Genomic DNA, 17,100 nt, shown 5'->3' with positions numbered 1-17,100 from the left:
CCTCAGCAGAATCCTGGAGCTACCATTCTCAGCAAGGCTGAGCTCCCTTAGTGCCTGGGAGCTGTCAGTCTGGGAGCCTTCATGGAGGAAGCGAGACTTGGGTCAGGGAGGGCAGTGATTAAGGGGCACTCTGGAAAGGCCCGGTAAGGGCTGGGGTGGGGAGACCTAGGGGTGGTGGCATCAGAGCTGAGCCTCAAAGGACCTAGAAGACTGGAATATTTAAAACCTGCCCATTATGGGGTCTAGCAAACAGCTTATTTTATTCTTGTTTGAAAGTACTTTTCTGCTTACAAAAGTAACTTATACTTGTTCTAAAAAGAAAAGAAAGAAAGAAATTACACAATGTTGAACGCAAAGATTCACCGATTGGGCCCCAGAAGCCCTGCGGACAGAGAAGAGCCTATGGCTGGATTGGTGGCCTGGGAGGATGCACTGTTGTCAAGGTTACAGGGACTTGCCAGGTGCCACAGGGCAGGGGGCGGAGTTCTCCCCAGCAGCCTCAGGAGGCCCCGCTGCTAATCCACTGTCTTCTGTTCTGTCTGCGCCTGCAAGAGAAGAGGGTTGATCAGGCTGGTGTCAATGGAGAAGGGAGGGCTGAGCTTGGGTGTTGGGGGTCTATCAGGCCTCACTCTCACCCCAACCAGTGGATGTTCCAGGGCCAGAAGCCTCTGCCTGACTGAGAAGTGACTGCCACTCAGGGATACTGCTCCCAAGGCCACCAGCCCAGGGCCACAAAAGCTGCTAAAATCATTTCCAGGAAACGCGAGGCCAAGTTTGTGCTGAGCACTGGGAAGCCGCAGCCATCGCCTCTGCTGGAGCTGGGGCGGGGATGGAAGGACGGAGGAGTTGGCAGGTAGGGGTGGTCGATGCTCGAGGGTGACTGCCGGCGGGACCCCTGGGGCCTGATGAAGCCCTGCTCTGCCTTTCATCTGGAGGAGATAGCTGTGTTCCAATTCTCACAAAGGGCCTAGATGGATCCCAGCAGTAAGCAGGAGTCTCAAAGGGGCTGAGAGGACCTTGAGATGGTCTCATTCCACAGAGCTAACAGACCCTGAGCCAAACTCCAACCCCCTCTGCTCTCTGCAGGGACCTCCTGGTAGCCTCAGGGTGGTGACTTCACTCCTCTGAGCCCTGCCTCCCACAGGCTGTGGGGACTGCACCCTCTGCCCAAGGTTGGCGGGAGAAGCCAGGGAGACACACAGAGGCTCTCTGTGTCATCCAGGACTGGATGGTGGGGGCTTCGCAGTGAGAGCCAGGCACTCCCACCAGCTCTGGGAGGACGGGGTCCCTCTGAGTTCCATAGTACTGCTCACACCAGGACTGAAACTCCAGCAAAGGAATGGAGGCCGAGGGGTCCATTAGGTTCCCTGAGAGCTCCAAGCCTGTGGCTTTGGACACCACCATCTCAGGCATTCTGGGGTCTCAGCCCCGGGGAGGCTATGGGGCTGTGACCCTCTGTGACCTCAGGCCACTCACCCCTCAATTTTCATTAGTGAGACAGGGTCCCTGCACTGCCAGCAAACTGAAGGAACCCTAAGAGCACCCCTTTTTCTTACAATGGGCTGCCAGTCTGAGTATCCTGGCTGACCCCAGGGGCCACCTGTTCAGAGGTCACAAGCCAAGGCCACCTGCTACGACTTTTCTTCTTCTCAGGGGATGGCAGAACACACTCCTAGTCGGGAAGAAACCCCAACTCATCTTCTTCCCACCCACTGGGCAGCCCCCTGCCCTATCTCTCTGGAACTTCCAGCTCAAAAGGTGTACCCAGCCCATTTCCTCTGCTGCCTAGGGCCCTGCCCCCACCACTGCCTGCCCTGGTAGAGCCCAGAGGCAGGACCTGTGGACCTGAGGACCTGCTGTGGGGCCAGGAGGGGACCTGTCCTCCTGCAGGGGACAGCGGGGCAGGGCCTGGGCCACCTCAGGGAGAGCTGGGTGCAGGGAAAGGGGCAGCCCTGCTCTCATCCCATCTCTGCTACCATGCCCCACCTGGCTGTATCCAAGTCTAGATGACAGAAAGGTCTAGTACACAGCAGGGGCAGAGCCAAGGGCCCTGGGGAGTGGAAGCAGGGACTGAAGACGCTCAGTGCCTCCATCCATCGCATCACTCCCACAGTAAAGCAGAGGGAATGAACCTGACCCATCACCTCCAGCCAGCCTGCAGCAGCTAGGGCCACACCCCCAGCCCCACTCCCCCACGGGACCTGTGAGCCCCGAGCTCTTTCTCCCTGGAGGCTTGTCGGGGGGTGATTGCTTGGGCAGAGGAGGTAGGAAGGGCAGGGGCAGTCCCGGAGAGCCAGGCTGAGGTCACCGCCTTGGTCTGCTGGGGGGTCTCATCCTGCATGCCTCAAGTCTCCAGAGCCCAGCCTGCACACAGCTGCTGTTCAGTGGATGTTGCTAAGTGACTGAACAGTGAGTGAGACAACAGGAGCTTTCTAGAACATATAGAAAGGTGACCCATCAAGCTCCTGGCCTTAGAGACCCTCACTGAGCAGCTGCAAGCCAAGACCTTGAAGCTGCCAGCAGCTGCCTGTGGGCCCCACCACACCCTCAGATGCTCCCGCGTGAAGGAGTCAGTGGGCAGCGCATTCCAGAGTGGGGAACAGACGCAGAGAGGCAAGACCACTCAGAGGCAGGGTTGGAGGTTGGGGGATGCCCAGGCCTGTGCCCTAACCCGTGCCACTGCTCCCCACACGTGGTCAAAGTCAGGGAACGAGGACCTGCACGACAGGGAGAAGGGCCTGATGGAGCCAGCATGGCTGTGGGGGCCACCCTGGGAGGTGCCAAGCTGTCCTGGGGGGCCGCTGTGGAGCCTCACCTGGGTCCTGCCTCCTGCGTTTCTGCTCAGGCTCTTGAGGGGCTGCCTCAATGGCTCGCTGGGCCTCGGGGTGGATCTGGAGGAGGGCCTTGGCAAGGGTGGCGGGGCCGGGCACCCCCAAGGACATGACACAGTGCACGCCCTTGCGTTTGGCCCCCGCCACCTTGGTGCTGTCTTTGGAGGCTGTGAGCAGGACCAGTTTGGAGAACTTTCTGGGCTTCCTGGGGGCTGCCGGGACGACTTCTGTGCCTGGCTCGGGGGATGGCTCCTGGCCGGCCTTCACACTCTCGCCCTCCTGCTCGCTGGGCTCAGGCAGGGGCATCCCTGGACCCAGGGCCTGTCCCTCAGGCCACGCTCAGCCCCCAGCAGGTGGATTTCTCCTACTCCCAGGCAAGCAACCTGGAGTCCAGCGGTTCCGTCCTAAGGAAGGATGCAAATTTCCGTCAGTGGAGAAAGCCCTTGGGGGGTTCCAGACGCGGCTCTGGGAGGGAGGTGGGCAGATGGGGCTGCCTCACTGCTCGCTGGAGCCAAGGCTGGCGGGGGCCCTGATGGAACTAGGCTTCTGTTCTGCCAGTTCCTCTCCTGGCAGCCTTGGGTATGTCACCCCCATCTAACCCCACTTTCCCCATCTGGAAAATGTGCGCAGTAAACACTCTCCACAAGGGGCCATCAGAGTGACTAACGGACTAAGAGCTCAGCCACTACCGATGGGCCTCCCACGTGCTGAGCACAAAGGGTTTCCACCCTGTGGACTGTTTCCAGTCCCCCCTCCCACCCCTGTTATGACAACAGGCTGTGCTTATGGACCCAGTCACAATTGAGGACACTGAGGCATGCTAGGGTGATCCTCACAGCCAGAGTGGCAGAGCTAGAGTGGACTCAGAGCCCATGACCACACAGCATCCTGATGTAACTTCATCCATTGGTTCACACTGACACCGGTGTCCTGGGCACCAAGCCCATCAGAGCTAAGCACTTCTGGGGGACATGAGCTCACGTGTGTTGTGTCACAGGGAGCATGGGCCAGGCACCTGCCAGCACTCTGCAGACCACAGCACTGCAGCTGGCCCTGGAAGGTGGGACAACCAGATCCAGTTGCATCCCCGTCTGGAGGCCTACAGTCTCCCCGACCCGCTGGTTCTCACACCAACCTTGTCTGAGCTGGTGTTGGCGCTGCCCTGGCTCAGTGGGGACAGCGATGTGATGTCGTGGATCCCACAGTCACGCTCCTTGGCTTCTGGCCTGGAGAAGCAGAAAGGATGGGTTATCACCTTGTAGGGGCAAGCGCCGGGCTCTGGTTGGCCTGGAGACCCGGTCCTGAGGTGCTGTAGCACCAGTGTGGGGTGGCCTTTCTGTCTTTTGGGGGGCGATTGGGTGGTGGGCCGATGATGGGAACTTTCCCAGCCTACAGTTTTAGCCTAGACACAAGACTGCAGCCTGGGCAGCCACCTAGCCCCCTGTCCAGGACCCAGGCAGGACAAGGCCCAGGGATGCCCACTTTTCCCTCGGGGCCAATTCCCCAACCTGGTCTTGAGGTTCTCATGGTCTCCTTGGACCCCTCCCAATGCGTCTGGTCTGAGGGGTCCATGCCCAGCACCCTGGCGTTTTCTAGGACCCTACTGTCCATGAGAGGCGCCTGAGGATGCAGGGCTGGAGGAGGGGGTTGCGGGCCTTGTCCTGAGAGCTCCCCTCTGTAGTCCTCTGACCACTAAACAAAAGCAGATGTGAAGCCCCCACTCCAGGGGCACCTTCTGGAGGGGGTGCGCACTCGAAGAAATGCGCCAGGCAGCAAGTCACATGACTGTAGAGTACCGCAGGGATCGGGGTCGCGTTATCCATCCGCCTCCGGACAAGCCAACCCCTGTTCCTCCCGTGCGGCCCTTCCGACTCTGCTCATCTGACTCACAGGGCTATGTGAGGATGCCAGAGACCTGGGGAGCCCTGGGAACCTGCGGTGGCAATGACCCGGCCAGCCACTCCGGGGCGGAAACAGGTTACCGGAGGCCCCAACCACATAGCGCCCTGCTTCACACGCTGATTGGCTCCGGGGCACGTCCCTCTGGCGGCCGATCTCCCCATGCCTGCCACGCTCCGCAGCATGAACTGGAGGTCCGGACGGGAATAAATGCCAGGATCCCTGACCCCACGTCCGAGTCCACCCCGGGTCCTCTAGCGCCTCCCGCCGTGTAGGCTGTGCGACCGCAGCGCTCCTAGTGTCCGAAAAACATGCAGCCTCTTGCATACCCAGCGTGTAAATTCCTGCAAGATACAGCAGTTCGTCCCCGCAAGGCTGGCAGGCACCCAGACCTAGCAGCCTGCTCCAGGCCGGCGGCCCTTCCCCGAGACCTCCACACTCACTCTGACCCCCAGACTGCATGCTTCCTTATATTAGGTTAGTGCAAAAGTAATTGCGGTTTTGCCATTGCTTTCAATGACAAAACCGCAATTAATTTTCACCAACCTAATATTTGGAACCAGAGGCACCTCCTTGCCATTCCATACATAGGCCCAGCCCTGCAGCCAGGCCAACTCTAAGCTGCAGAAAAGGGCCCCAAAGACGCCGGGTGCGGCGGTTCACGCCTGTAATGCCCCAGCACTTTGGGAGTCCGAGGTGGGCATATCACAAGGTCGGGAGATCTAGACCATCATGGCTAACACGGTGAAACCCTGTCTCTACTAAAAATACAAAAAATTAGCCGGGCTTGGTGGCGGCGCCTGTAGTCCCAGCTACTCAGGAGGCTGAAACAGGAGGATGGCGTGAATCCAGGAGGCGGAGCTTGCAGTGAGCCGAGATCACGCCACTGCACTCCAGCCTGGGCGACAGAGCGAGACTCCGTCCCCCCCCACCCCCCCAAAAAAAGGGCCGTCAGCCCCATCTCAAATTCAAATCCCATAGTAAAGGAACAAGACAGACCTAAACTACTAATTATCCAAAGAGAAAAGTCAGGAAAATAAAAAAATCTCATTAAGCTGTAACAAGAAGGGAATCCTGAAATACGTAAATTGTGTTCTTTCATATTGTGAAATATATATTTGGTCTGTGACCCTCTCTCCTAGCATGTAATTCCTAAAATTCCTGGAATCTGCAAAATGATGTCTTTTTGTATGCTTAGGTACTGACTGATGGCTGGTAGCCCCCGGGCTGCTTCAGTGGGGCTGGTCACCCAAAAGACCAAGGCAGGGTTACAGGGTTGGGACTTTCAGCCCCACTTCCAACCTCCAGGAAGGGGAGAGGGCCTGAAGGTTAAGTTGTTCACCAATGGCCTATGGTTCAATCAATCATGCCTATGTAATGAAGCCTCCATAAAAACCCAAAAGGAGAGGGTTCCCAGAGCTTCCAGGAACACATGGAGTCCTTGGAGGGGTGTGTGGGAGTTGGGAGTGGGATGGGAATGGAAACTGAGCCCCTCCCACACATGCTGCTGCATTTATATACATAATATATATGTATATATGACATATATAATATATATTTAAATATATATGTATTTTAGTTATTTCATTTTATGAGACAGAATCTCGCTCTGTCGCCAGGCTGGAGTGCAGTGGTGCAATCTCGGCTCACTGCAACCTCCATCTCCCGGGTTCAAGTGATCCTCCTGCCACAGCCTCCCACGTAGCTGGGATTACAGGTGTGCGCCACCACACCCACCTAATTTTTATATTTTTAGTAGAGATGGGGTTTCACCATGTTGGCCAGGATGGTCTTCATCTCTTGAACTCGTGATCCACCTGCCTCAGCCTCCGTGCCTGGCTGCATTTATATTTTCATCTGTGTCCTTTATACTTTATAATAAAATGGTAAACGTAAATAAGTTTTTTTTTTTTTTTTTTTTTTGAGATGGAGTCTTGTTCTGTCTCCCAGTCTGGAGTGCAGTGTTGTGATCTTGGCTCACTGCAACTTCTGCCTCCTGGGTTCAAGATATTCTTCTGTCTAAGTCTCCCAAGTAGCTGGGATTACTGGTGCACACCACCATGCCCAGCTAATTTTTTGTATTTTTAGTAGAGATGGGGTTTCACCATGTTGGCCAAGCTGGTCTCGAACTCCTGACCTCAGGTGATCCACCTGCCTCGGCCTCCCAAAGTGCTGAGATTACAGGCGTGAGCTACCACACCTGGCCTGTAAATAGTTTGTTTTTTGGGCCGGGCGCGGTGGCTCAAGCCTGTAATCCCAGCACTTTGGGAGGCCAAGACGGGCGGATCACAAGGTCAGGAGATCGAGTCCATCGTGGCTAACACAGTGAAACCCCGTCTGTACTAAAAAAAAAAACACTAGCCAGGCGAGGTGGTGGGCGCCTGTAGTCTCACCTACTCGGGAGGCTGAGGCAGGAGAATGGCGTAAACCCGGGAGGCAGAGCTTGCAGTGAGCTGAGATCTGGCCACTGCACTCCAGCCTGGGCGACAGAGCGAGATTCCGTCTCAAAAAAAAAAAAAAAAAGTTTGTTTTTTTGAGATGGAGTCTCGTTCTTGTCACCCAGGCTGGAGTGCAATGGAGCAATCTCAGCTTACCGCAACCTCCACTTCCCAGGTTCAAGCAATTCTCCTGCCTCAGCCTCCCGAGTAGCCGGGATTACAAGCGTCAGCCACTACACCAAGCTAACTTTTGTATTTTTAGTTGAGTTGGGTTTTTACCATATTGGCCAGGCTGGTCTCAAACTCCCAACCTCAAGTGATCCACCTGCCTCAGCCTCCCAAAGTGCTGGGATTACAGGCATGAGCCACCGTGCCTGGCACTGTTTCCTTGAGTTCTTCGAGCCACTCTAGCAAATGATTTAACCCAAGGAAGGGGTCATAGCAACCTGAGATCGTAGCTGGCCAGTCAGAAGCATGAGCAAGGCGGGAGGATCACTTAAGCCCAGGAGTTCGAGACCAGCCTGGCAACATACCGAGACCTCGTCACTATAAAAAAATAAATTAATTAATTAAATAAAATAAAAGAGAGAGAGAAAACCCTGCCACTCTGGTCCTCCTGCCTGCACCTAGCACAGAAGTGACCTGTCCAGAGCCACGTCCTTGGTCCTTGACCTGGGACCTGAGTCAGGAAAAATTATGTCAACCCTGACCTCTATTACTGCCACCCAACAATCTCCCTTCCCAGTATCCCCATCACTCTACTCTGTCCCTGGGGAGATGGAGGCCTGGTCCAGAGCCAATGGCCTTGGGCAGCAGATGCTTGAAGTCAGAAATGCCACTTACAAAGAAAACTGATCCTCAGAGCTGAGGCCCTGCCTTGGAAGCCAGTGGTTGGGATTATAACCCAGATAATAAAATAAATATCCATGAGTCCAAGCTGATATAAATAACCGTTGAAGAAGGGACAAATCTTCCTTAGGAGGCTTTTTTTTTTTTTTTTGAGACAGAGTCTCGCTCTGTCGCCCAAGGATGGAGTGCAGTGGCCGGACCTCAGCTCACTGCAAGCTCCGCCTCCTGGGTTCACGCCATTCTCCTGCCTCAGCCTCTCAAGTAGCTGGGACTACAGGCGCCCGCTACCGTGCCTGGCTAGTTTTTTGTATTTTTTTTAGTAGAGACGGGGTTTCACCATGTTAGCCAGGATGGTCTCAATCTCCTGACCTTGTGATCTGCCTGTCTCGGCCTCCCAAAGTGCTGGGATTACAGGCTTGAGCCACTGCGCCCGGCCCCTTAAGAGAAGTTCTAAACGGTATGTGCAGACACTTCCCCCTTAGGAAGTGGAGCTTAAATCCCCTCCCTTGATTGTCGGCTGGGTTTAGTGCCTCATTTCCAAAGATGACAATCTGGGCTGGGCGAGGTGGCTCACGTTTTGTAATTCCAGAACTCTGGGGGGTGGAGGTGGGTGGATTACTTGAGGTCAAGAGTTCAAGATCAGCCTGGCTAACATGGAGAAACTCTGTCTCCACTAAAAATATAAAAATTAGTCAGGTGTGACTGGGAGCGGTGGCTCACGACTGTAATCCCAGCACTTTGGGAGGCTGAGGCGGGCAGATCACAAGGTCAGGAGTTCAAGACAACCTGGCCAACATGGTGAAACCTCATCTCTACTAAAAACAAAAAAAAAAATTAGCCAGGCGTGGTGGCAGGCGCCTGTAATACCAGCTACTCAGAAGGCTGAGGCAGGAGAATCGCTTGAAATCGGAAGGCGGAGGTTGCAGTGAGCCGAGATTGTGCCATTGCACTACAGCCTGGGCAACAAGAGCAAAACACCGTCTCAAAAAAAAAAAAAAAAAAATTAGTCAGGCGTGCTGCTGCACACCTAGTAATCCCAGCTACTTAGGAGGCAGACACAGGAGAACCTTTTGAACCTGGGAGGCAGAGGTTGCAGTGAGGCAAGATCTCACCACTGCACTCCAGCCTGGGCAACAGAGCAAGACTGCATCTCAAAAAAAACAAAAACACACAAGCACACACAAAAACGAATGTGGGATCAGATCCCAGATTAGACCCCAAACAAAAAAAGGGCATCAATGAAAACACTGATGAAATCCAAATAAAGTCTATAGGTTAGTTTTCTTTTTTCTTTTTCTGAGAGACAGGGTCTTAGTGTATTGCTTGGAGTGCAGTGATACAACCACGGCTCACTGTAGCCTCACACGCCTGGGCTCAAAGTGATCCTCCCTCCTCAACTTCCTGAGTAGCTGGGATTACAGGTACGCACCACCACGACCGGCTAATTTTTGTATTTTTAGTAGGGACAGGGTTTCACTATGTTGGACAGACTGGTTTCAAACTCCTGACTTCAAGTGATCTGCCCACTTTGGCCTCCCAAAATTCTGTATTACAGGTGTGAGCCACTGTGCCCTGCTCTGTAGTTTTGTACCAACAATATTTTATTACATGAGATGTTAACATGAGGGGAAGCTGGGGATGGGGAGGATCTATGGGAACTCTGTACTGCCTCTGAGACTTATCTATAAAGTTAAAATAATTCCAAAATAAAAAGTTTTTTTTAAAGGTAAGTAGCTAGCTGCATTAATATGACCCAACATATTAACTATCTTATCACAGAAAAACCATCATAAGGTTGCAGTGAGCCAAGATTGCACCACTGCACTCAAGGTTGGGTAACACAGTGAAACCTGTCTCAAAACAACAATGAAAAAACAAAAAACAAAAAATTATAGTTTATTATAAGAGCTACAGTAATAAAACTCTTCTTTAAAAGAAAAACTAAATTCTCATAACCTTGGATTAGGTAAAGCTTTCTTCAATATAATGAAAGGCACAACCAATGAAGAAATAAACTGGACTTCAACAAAGTTTAAGAGTTTTGTGTTTTAGCCAACAAATTTTGAAAGTTGGCGCGGCGTGGTGGCTCACGCCTGTAATCCCAGCACTTTGGGAGGCCGAGGTGGGTGGATCATGAGGTCAGGAGATCGAGACCATCTTGGCTAACACGGTGAAACCCCATCTCTACTAAAAACACAAAAAATTAGCCGGGCACGGTGACAGGCACCTGTAGTCCCAGCTACTCGGGAGGCTGAGGCAGGAGAATGGTGTGAACCCGGGAGCAGAGCTTGCAGTGAGCCGAGATCGTGCCACTGCACTCCAGCCTGGGCGACAAAGCGAGACTCCGTCTCAAAAAAAAAAAAAACTTTTGAAAGTTAAGAGTTAACCCATAGAATGGAAAAAAAAAGTTTGCAAATCATATATATGATAAGGGACTTGTATCTGGAATTTATAAAGAACTCTTACAACTCAGTAATAAACAAGCAAACAAACAAACAAACAACTTAAAATGGACGGCCAGGCATNCCGGGAGCAGAGCTTGCAGTGAGCCGAGATCGTGCCACTGCACTCCAGCCTGGGCGACAAAGCGAGACTCCGTCTCAAAAAAAAAAAAAAACTTTTGAAAGTTAAGAGTTAACCCATAGAATGGAAAAAAAAAGTTTGCAAATCATATATATGATAAGGGACTTGTATCTGGAATTTATAAAGAACTCTTACAACTCAGTAATAAACAAGCAAACAAACAAACAAACAACTTAAAAATGGACGGCCAGGCATGGTGGCTCACACCTGTAATCCCAGAACTTTGAGAGGCTGAGGCGGGCGGATCACCTGAGGTTGGGATTCGAGACCAGCCTGACCAAGATGGAGAAACCCTGTGTCTACTAAAAATACAAAATTAGCCAGGCATGGTGGCACATGCCTGTAATCCCAGCTATTCAAGAGGTGAGAGGGGAGAATTACTTGAACCTGGGAGGCGGAGGTTGCAGTAAGCTGAGATTGTGCCATTGCACTCCAGCCTGGACAACAAGAGCGAAATCCGCCTCAAAAAAAAAAAAAAAAAAAAAAAAAAAGGGCAAAGGGGCAGGGCACAGTGGCTCATACCTGTAATCCCAGCACTTAGGGAGGCTGAGGCAGGAGGATCACCTGAGGTCAGGAGTTTGAGATCAGCCTAGACAACATAGTGAAACCCTGTCTCTACTAAAAATACAAAAATTAGCTTGGCATGGTGGCACATGCCTGTAATCCCAGCTACTCAGGAGGCTGCGCGGCACGAGAAATGCGTGAACCCGGGAGGCGGCGGTTTCAGTGAGCCGAGATCATGCCACTGCACTGTACTGCACTGCAACCTGGGCAACAAAGTGAGACTCCGTCTCAAAAATAATAATAATAATAATAAAAATGGGCAAAGGCTCCAAATAGGCCTTTCTCTAAAGAAGATATATAAACGGCTAATATATGAGAAGATGCTCAACATCATTAGTCACAGGGAAATGCAAATCAAAACCACAATGAGATACCACTTCACACCACTAGGATGGACATGATAAAATACACAAAAAAACAGACAATAGCAAGTTGGTGAGGATGAGGAGAAACTGGAACCCTCATACACTGCTGAGGGGAATGTAAAATGGTGCAACCATTTTTGGACACCAGCCTGGCAGTTCCTCAAAAGGTTACATGTAGGGTTACCCTATTACCCAGCAATTCCACTACTAGGTATATGCCGGGAAGAAATTAAAACACATGCCCACACAAAAATGTGTACATGAATGTTCATAGTTGCATTATTCATGAAAGCCAAAACGTGGAAACAGCCCAAATGTCAATCAATGGATGAATGAATAAGTACAATGTGGTGCATGTATAAAATGGAATATTATTTGGCAGTAAAAAAAATCTATGCTACAACATGAATGAACCTTGAAGAAATTATGCTGGGTAAAAGAAGCCAGACCCAAAAGACCACGTATTATATGATTCCATTTACATGAAATTACTTAGAGTCTAAAGAATCTACAGAGTAGGAAAATCTGTGGACAGAGAAAGTAGATTTGTGGTTATCTCGGGGTTGGAGTGGGCAAGAGGAGAATGAGGAGTGACTGCTGGTGGGGTGTGCTTTCTGGGGTGATGAAAATGTCCTAAAAGGAATTTTCATGAGGGTGCACAACTTTGTGATCACACTAAAGCCACCGAACTGTATACTTTTTTTTTTTTTTTTTTTGAGACAGAGTCTCGCTCTGTCGCCCAAGTTGGAGTGCAGTGGCTGGATCTCAGCTCACTGCAAGCTCTGCCTCCCGGGTTCACGCCATTCTCCTAACTCAGCCTCCCGAGTAGCTGGGACTACAGGCGCCTGCCACCACGCCCAGCTAATTTTTTGTATTTTTAGTAGAGACGGGGTTTGACCGTGTTAGCCAGGATGGTCTTGATCTCCTGACCTCGTGATCCGCCAGCCTCGGCCTCCCAAAGTGCTGGGATTACAGGCGTGAGCCACCGCACCCAGCCAAACTGTATACTTTAAATGGGTAAATTGCACAGTATGTGAATTATCTCAATAAAGTTTTTAAATATTCAGAAAAAAAGTAAACTGAGTCTATTAACATATGAACAGCAGTTCTACAACGTCACTATCCCTAAGAATTACCCCTTTTTTCTTTTCTTTTTTTTTTTTTGAGACGGAGTTTCGCTCTTGTTGCCCAGGCTGGAGTGCAATGGTGCAACCTTGGGTCACTGCAACCTCTGCCTCCGGGGTTCAAGCCATTCTCCCGCCTCAGCCTCCTGAGTAGCTGGGATTACAGGCATGCGCCACCATGCCTGGCTAATTTTGTATTTTTTGCAGAGACAGGGTTTTTCCATGTTGGTCAGGCTGGTCTCGAACTGCCAACTTCAGGTGATCCGCCCTCCTCAGCCTCCCAAAGTGTTGGGATTACAGGAGTGAGCCACCGCGCCCGGCCCTGGCTAATTTTTTGTTTGTTTGTTTGTTTTGAGATGGAGTCTCTCTGCCGCCCAGGCTGGAGTGCAGTGGTGCAACCTCTGCCTCCCGGATTCAAGTGATTATTCTGCCTCAGCCTCCGGAGTAGCTGGGATTACAGGCGCCCACCACCACGCCCGGCAATTTTTGTATTTTTAGAGCGATGGGGTTTCACTATGTTGGGCAGGCTGGTCTCGAACTCCTGACCTCGTGATCCACCCGCCTTGGCCTCCCAAAGTGCTGGGATTACAGGCTTGAGCCACCGCGCCTGGCCTTGTATTTTTTTTTAGTAGAGACGGGGTTTCACCGTGTTAGTCAGAATGGTCTACATCTCCTGACCTTGCGATCTGCCCGCCTCGGCCTCCCAAAGTGCTGGGATTACAGGCGTGAGGCACCACACCCGACCTGAGTTGCTTTAAGCCACCATACTTATTAGGACAGCAACAGGAAACTAATACAAGTTTCAGTCCCTTACTGATGAGGTTCTGGAAGACAGGACCCCTGCCTGGTGCCTCATGGTGGACCCACAGAATCATCTTCATACGAAAGGGAGAGAAACATCAATGTCCACTACCACCGGCATCCTCAGCCAGAGGACAAATCCCTTGCCCTCCCGGCAGGTTTCATCCGCGTAACGGAAACATGGTGAATTTATCAGGGGATGTTAATAGCTGATAGGCAAGGGTGAAGTCATTGCAAAAGTTCCCAGGCGATATGGACAGCCGCTCCCCAATAATCACTGCTCCACGCAGTCCACGGTGGGAGGCTGTGACTGACCCCCTGACAGGATGACGGGACACTAAGGTGTGCAGTACACATCCTTACAGGGGGATTTTAAAAACCAGCTGTGACCCCCGCCCCAAGAAGGCCAAGAACTGCTACTCTATGGTGTGCAGTGCAGACCTTCCCGACGATGGGAATTTCAGTCGTGGCAGCTCCTTCCCCTAATCACCAGGGCTCAGAATCTTTCTTTTACTCCTCCTTTACCCGATGCAATCGGCATCAAACGCGGGCTGTGCTGCGCCCAAATGGTCCCAGCTTCCCGGCTCTCTCCTCTCCCTAGAATACCCACACCCCGAGGTCCCAAGTATCTCCCCCGCCCCAGTATCTCACGCCTCCAAATAGCTGCCGTCCCTGCAGGGACCTCCAGAGCTGCAAGCGGGGGACGGGGCCGGCGGGGTTGGGGGGCGCCAGGAAGGCAGCGCTGGGCGCCGCGGACACCGCCAGGGGCCGGCGGGCGAGTGCGGAGCTCCTTCATGTGGGGGTGTTGAGGCTCTGGCCAGGGGACGGGAGGGTGGGGGAGGAAGGGCGAGAGGCAAGGAGGGAATCGCGGGAGACCCCACAGGAGGCGGCCTGAGCGCCGGGACGCGGACCCCTCCTCAGCACCCGCAACCCTGGGGACCCCCGGGAGAGCCAGGCCAGGGACGCGTCCACGTCGAGGACGCGCGACCCTCCCCGCCCGCCGGGGCCCGTCCTCACCGACGGCAGCGGTGCCCTCCCTCTCCGGCGACAGCGCCGCGGCGGGTCCCTCAGCCTCCGCGCCAAGGGTCCCCGCCTCAGCTCGCGCCGTCACCTTAAGCCGGGGTCACTGAAGGCGCATGCGCAGCAAGGTCACAGCGGCCTTGTCTTAGCTCCTCCGGGTCTTGCCCGTGAGGTGTATAGCTGGACGTCCAGCCAATCGGAGGGAGGAGGCGGGGCCAAAATTCAGTAAGGGGGCGGGGAGACCCGGGAATGGGTGTCATCGTCAGGGGCGGAGCCTCGGAGGACCTGCGGCCTGGATCCGGGTCCCGGGCGGGGTTCTCCCAGCACCAGTGGGTGGGCTTCACTGCGACCCCCGGGCTTCCTCACGTATTTGACTCCGGCTCCCTGCGAGGGAAACTGGAGCTTTTTTTAAAAGGTTTTGCTCTCCCCCGTCGCGATACCGAGCATGAGGAGGGAAGGTCTTTAGGCTCATGGAAGCCACCGCCTTGCTTTCATCTCTGCGTCCTTGACGACGCAGCAGCCTCCTCCGCGCCATTGGTCCTGCCTTCCTCTATTAGTTTAGCTCCTGCCCATTGGTCTAGCCCTCACCCATTAGTCCCGCCCTCGCTCTGTAGTTCGGCCCCTGTCCATTCATCCTTTCTCGTTATTGGTTCAGCCCTGGCCCATTGGGCCCACCCGTGCCCACGGGCCCCGCCCTCTCCATGCCCAACCAGGTTCACCCGGCCCAAGGGGTGCTCGGGACACTCGCCATCTTCCAGCCACCCAGTGCGGTGGGACTGGGCTGGCTCCGGGCACAGGGAGATGCGGGGCCCTGGGCGCTGCTTTCCTGGGACACTTGGCTGCAGCGGCCAGAGCGGCCCCGGCACGGCCCCCTAGGCTCACCGCGGCTCTCCCAGGCCCGCAGGGTCGCCCCCACTCCGCCCGCCCCTTGGCCCCCCCAAGCCTGGCTCCTCGTCCCGTCCCCCGCCCCCCTCGCTCTAAAGCGGCCGCTGAATGTGCCACCGCGCCAGGGCTCCAGGGTCCTGGTCGAGGTCCTCTGGGGCCTCCCGCACCTTCCGCCTTCTCACGTTCGAGTGCCAGCGGCGATGCACGGCCGTCCTCTGCCCTGCCTCTCCCGGCCCTGGCTCTGCAGGTCTCTGAATCCCACCCTGAACTCCGCTACCAAGGCTCCCGCTGCCCCCATCCCACTATCCTATCTCCCTGGACATTGTCTTGTGCACTTTTTTTTTTTTTTTAGAAACGGGAATTGCGCTCTGTCGCCTAGACTGGACTGCAGTGTCCTGATCTCGGCTCACTGCAACCTCTGCTTCCCGGGTTCAAGCAATTCTCATGCCTCAGCCTACTGAGTAGCCGGGATTACAGGCGCCTGCCACCACGCCCGGCTAATTTTGTGCTTTTGGTAGAGACGGGTTTCGCCATGTTGGCCAGGCTGGTATCAAACTCCTGACCTCAGGTAATGCACCCGCCTCGGCCTCCCAAAGTGCTGAAATTACAGGCGTGAGCCACCGCGCCCAGCCACCTTTGTTCATTTATTTGCTGTTATCTATTAATCATTCACAGACTACTGGTTGGTTTTTTTTTTTTTTTTTGAGACGGAGTCTCACTCTGTCGCCCAGGCTGGAGTGCAGTGGCCGGATCTCAGCTCACTGCAAGCTCTGCCTCCCGGGTTTATGCCATTCTCCTGCCTCAGCCTCCCGAGTAGCTGGGACTACAGGCGCCCGCCACCTCGCCCGGCTAGTTTTTTGTATTTTTTTAGTAGAGACGGGTTTTCACCGTGTTCGCCGGGATGGTCTCGATCTCCTGACCTCGTGATCCGCCCGTCTCGGCCTCCCAAAGTGCTGGGATTACAGGCTTGAGCCACCGCGCCCGGCCTACTGGTTGTTTTTAACTTGATGACTTATACATGTCTTTGTATATGAATCTATAATGTCAAAGTTTCTTTCTTTTCTTATCTTTTTTTTTTTTTTTTTTTGAGATAGAGTCCTGCTCTGTCGCCCAGGCTGGAGTGTAGTGTCGTGATCTCTACTTATTGCGACTACTACTGCCTCCCGGGTTCAAGCGATTTTCCCGCCTCAGCCTCCTGAGTAGCTGGGATTACAGGCACCGGTGATCATGCCTAATTTTTATATTTTTGTAGAGATGGGATTTCACCATGTTGGCCAGGCTGGTATCAAACTCCTGACCTCAGGTGATCCGCCCACCTCAGCCTCCCAAAGTGCTGGGATTAGACATGTGAGCCACCTTGCCTGGTGAGAAGTCAATTTTTTTTTTTTTTTTTTGAGACAGAGTCTTGCCCTGTTGCCAAGACTGGAGTGCAGTGGCACGATCTCAGCTCACTGCAACCTCTGCCTCCTGGGTTCAAGCGGTTCTCCTGCCTCAGCCTCCCGAGTAGCTGGGATTACAGGTGCCTGCCACTGTGCCCAGCTAATTTTCTTTGTATTTTTAGTAGAGATGGGGTTTCACCATCTTGGCTGGACTGGTCTTGAACTCCTGACCTTGTGATCCACCTGCCTCAGCCTCCCAAAGTGCTGGGATTACAGGCGTGAGCCACTGTGCCCAGCCAAAGATTTCTTGAGAGTCTTGAAAGAGGTCAAAGGAGGCAATTTTTTTTTTTTTTTTTTTTTTT

The 17,100-nt window shown here is 53.4% G+C and overlaps 1 protein-coding gene across 2 annotated transcripts; it reads right to left on the bottom strand.

Annotated features, from left to right (window-relative positions):
• Window positions 1-218: 218 nt before the first annotated feature.
• Window positions 219-14,659, bottom strand: FLYWCH2 (FLYWCH family member 2). Of its 2 annotated transcripts, XM_017863923.1 has the most exons (4): window positions 14,472-14,659; window positions 3,967-4,057; window positions 2,816-3,235; window positions 219-545 (listed from the first exon to the last, which is right to left on the bottom strand). In XM_017863923.1, the coding sequence occupies exons 3-4, from the start codon at window positions 3,135-3,137 to the stop codon at window positions 445-447; spliced, it is 423 nt and encodes a 140-aa protein (XP_017719412.1). In that variant the 5' UTR covers window positions 3,138-3,235; window positions 3,967-4,057; window positions 14,472-14,659; the 3' UTR covers window positions 219-444. The 2 variants fall into 2 exon arrangements, with proteins under 2 accessions (XP_017719412.1, XP_017719411.1); XM_017863922.1 differs by lacking the exons at window positions 219-545; window positions 2,816-3,235; window positions 14,472-14,659 and adding an exon at window positions 4,722-5,450 and having other exon boundaries at window positions 3,968-4,057.
• Between the last annotated feature and the right edge of the window lie 2,441 nt (window positions 14,660-17,100).

The sequence above is a fragment of the Rhinopithecus bieti genome, unplaced genomic scaffold (assembly GCF_001698545.2).
Source record: "Rhinopithecus bieti isolate Rb0 unplaced genomic scaffold, ASM169854v2 scaffold_72735, whole genome shotgun sequence".
Classification (NCBI taxonomy): domain Eukaryota; kingdom Metazoa; phylum Chordata; class Mammalia; order Primates; family Cercopithecidae; genus Rhinopithecus; species Rhinopithecus bieti.
Note: the sequence above shows the minus strand (reverse complement) of the source record. Positions and strands in the feature narration are given on the sequence as shown.

What these genes read in the sequence shown, in the direction of transcription:
- FLYWCH2 (XM_017863922.1), bottom strand. Translation starts at nt 5,192, where the DNA reads ATGCAGTCTGGGGGTCAGAGTGAGTGTGGAGGTCTCGGGGAAGGGCCG. An exon ending in TGGCATCCTCACATAGCCCT is followed by an intron (nt 4,058 to 4,721) that starts GTGAGTCAGATG and finishes CTGCTTCTCCAG; the next exon opens with GCCAGAAGCCAAGGAGCGTG.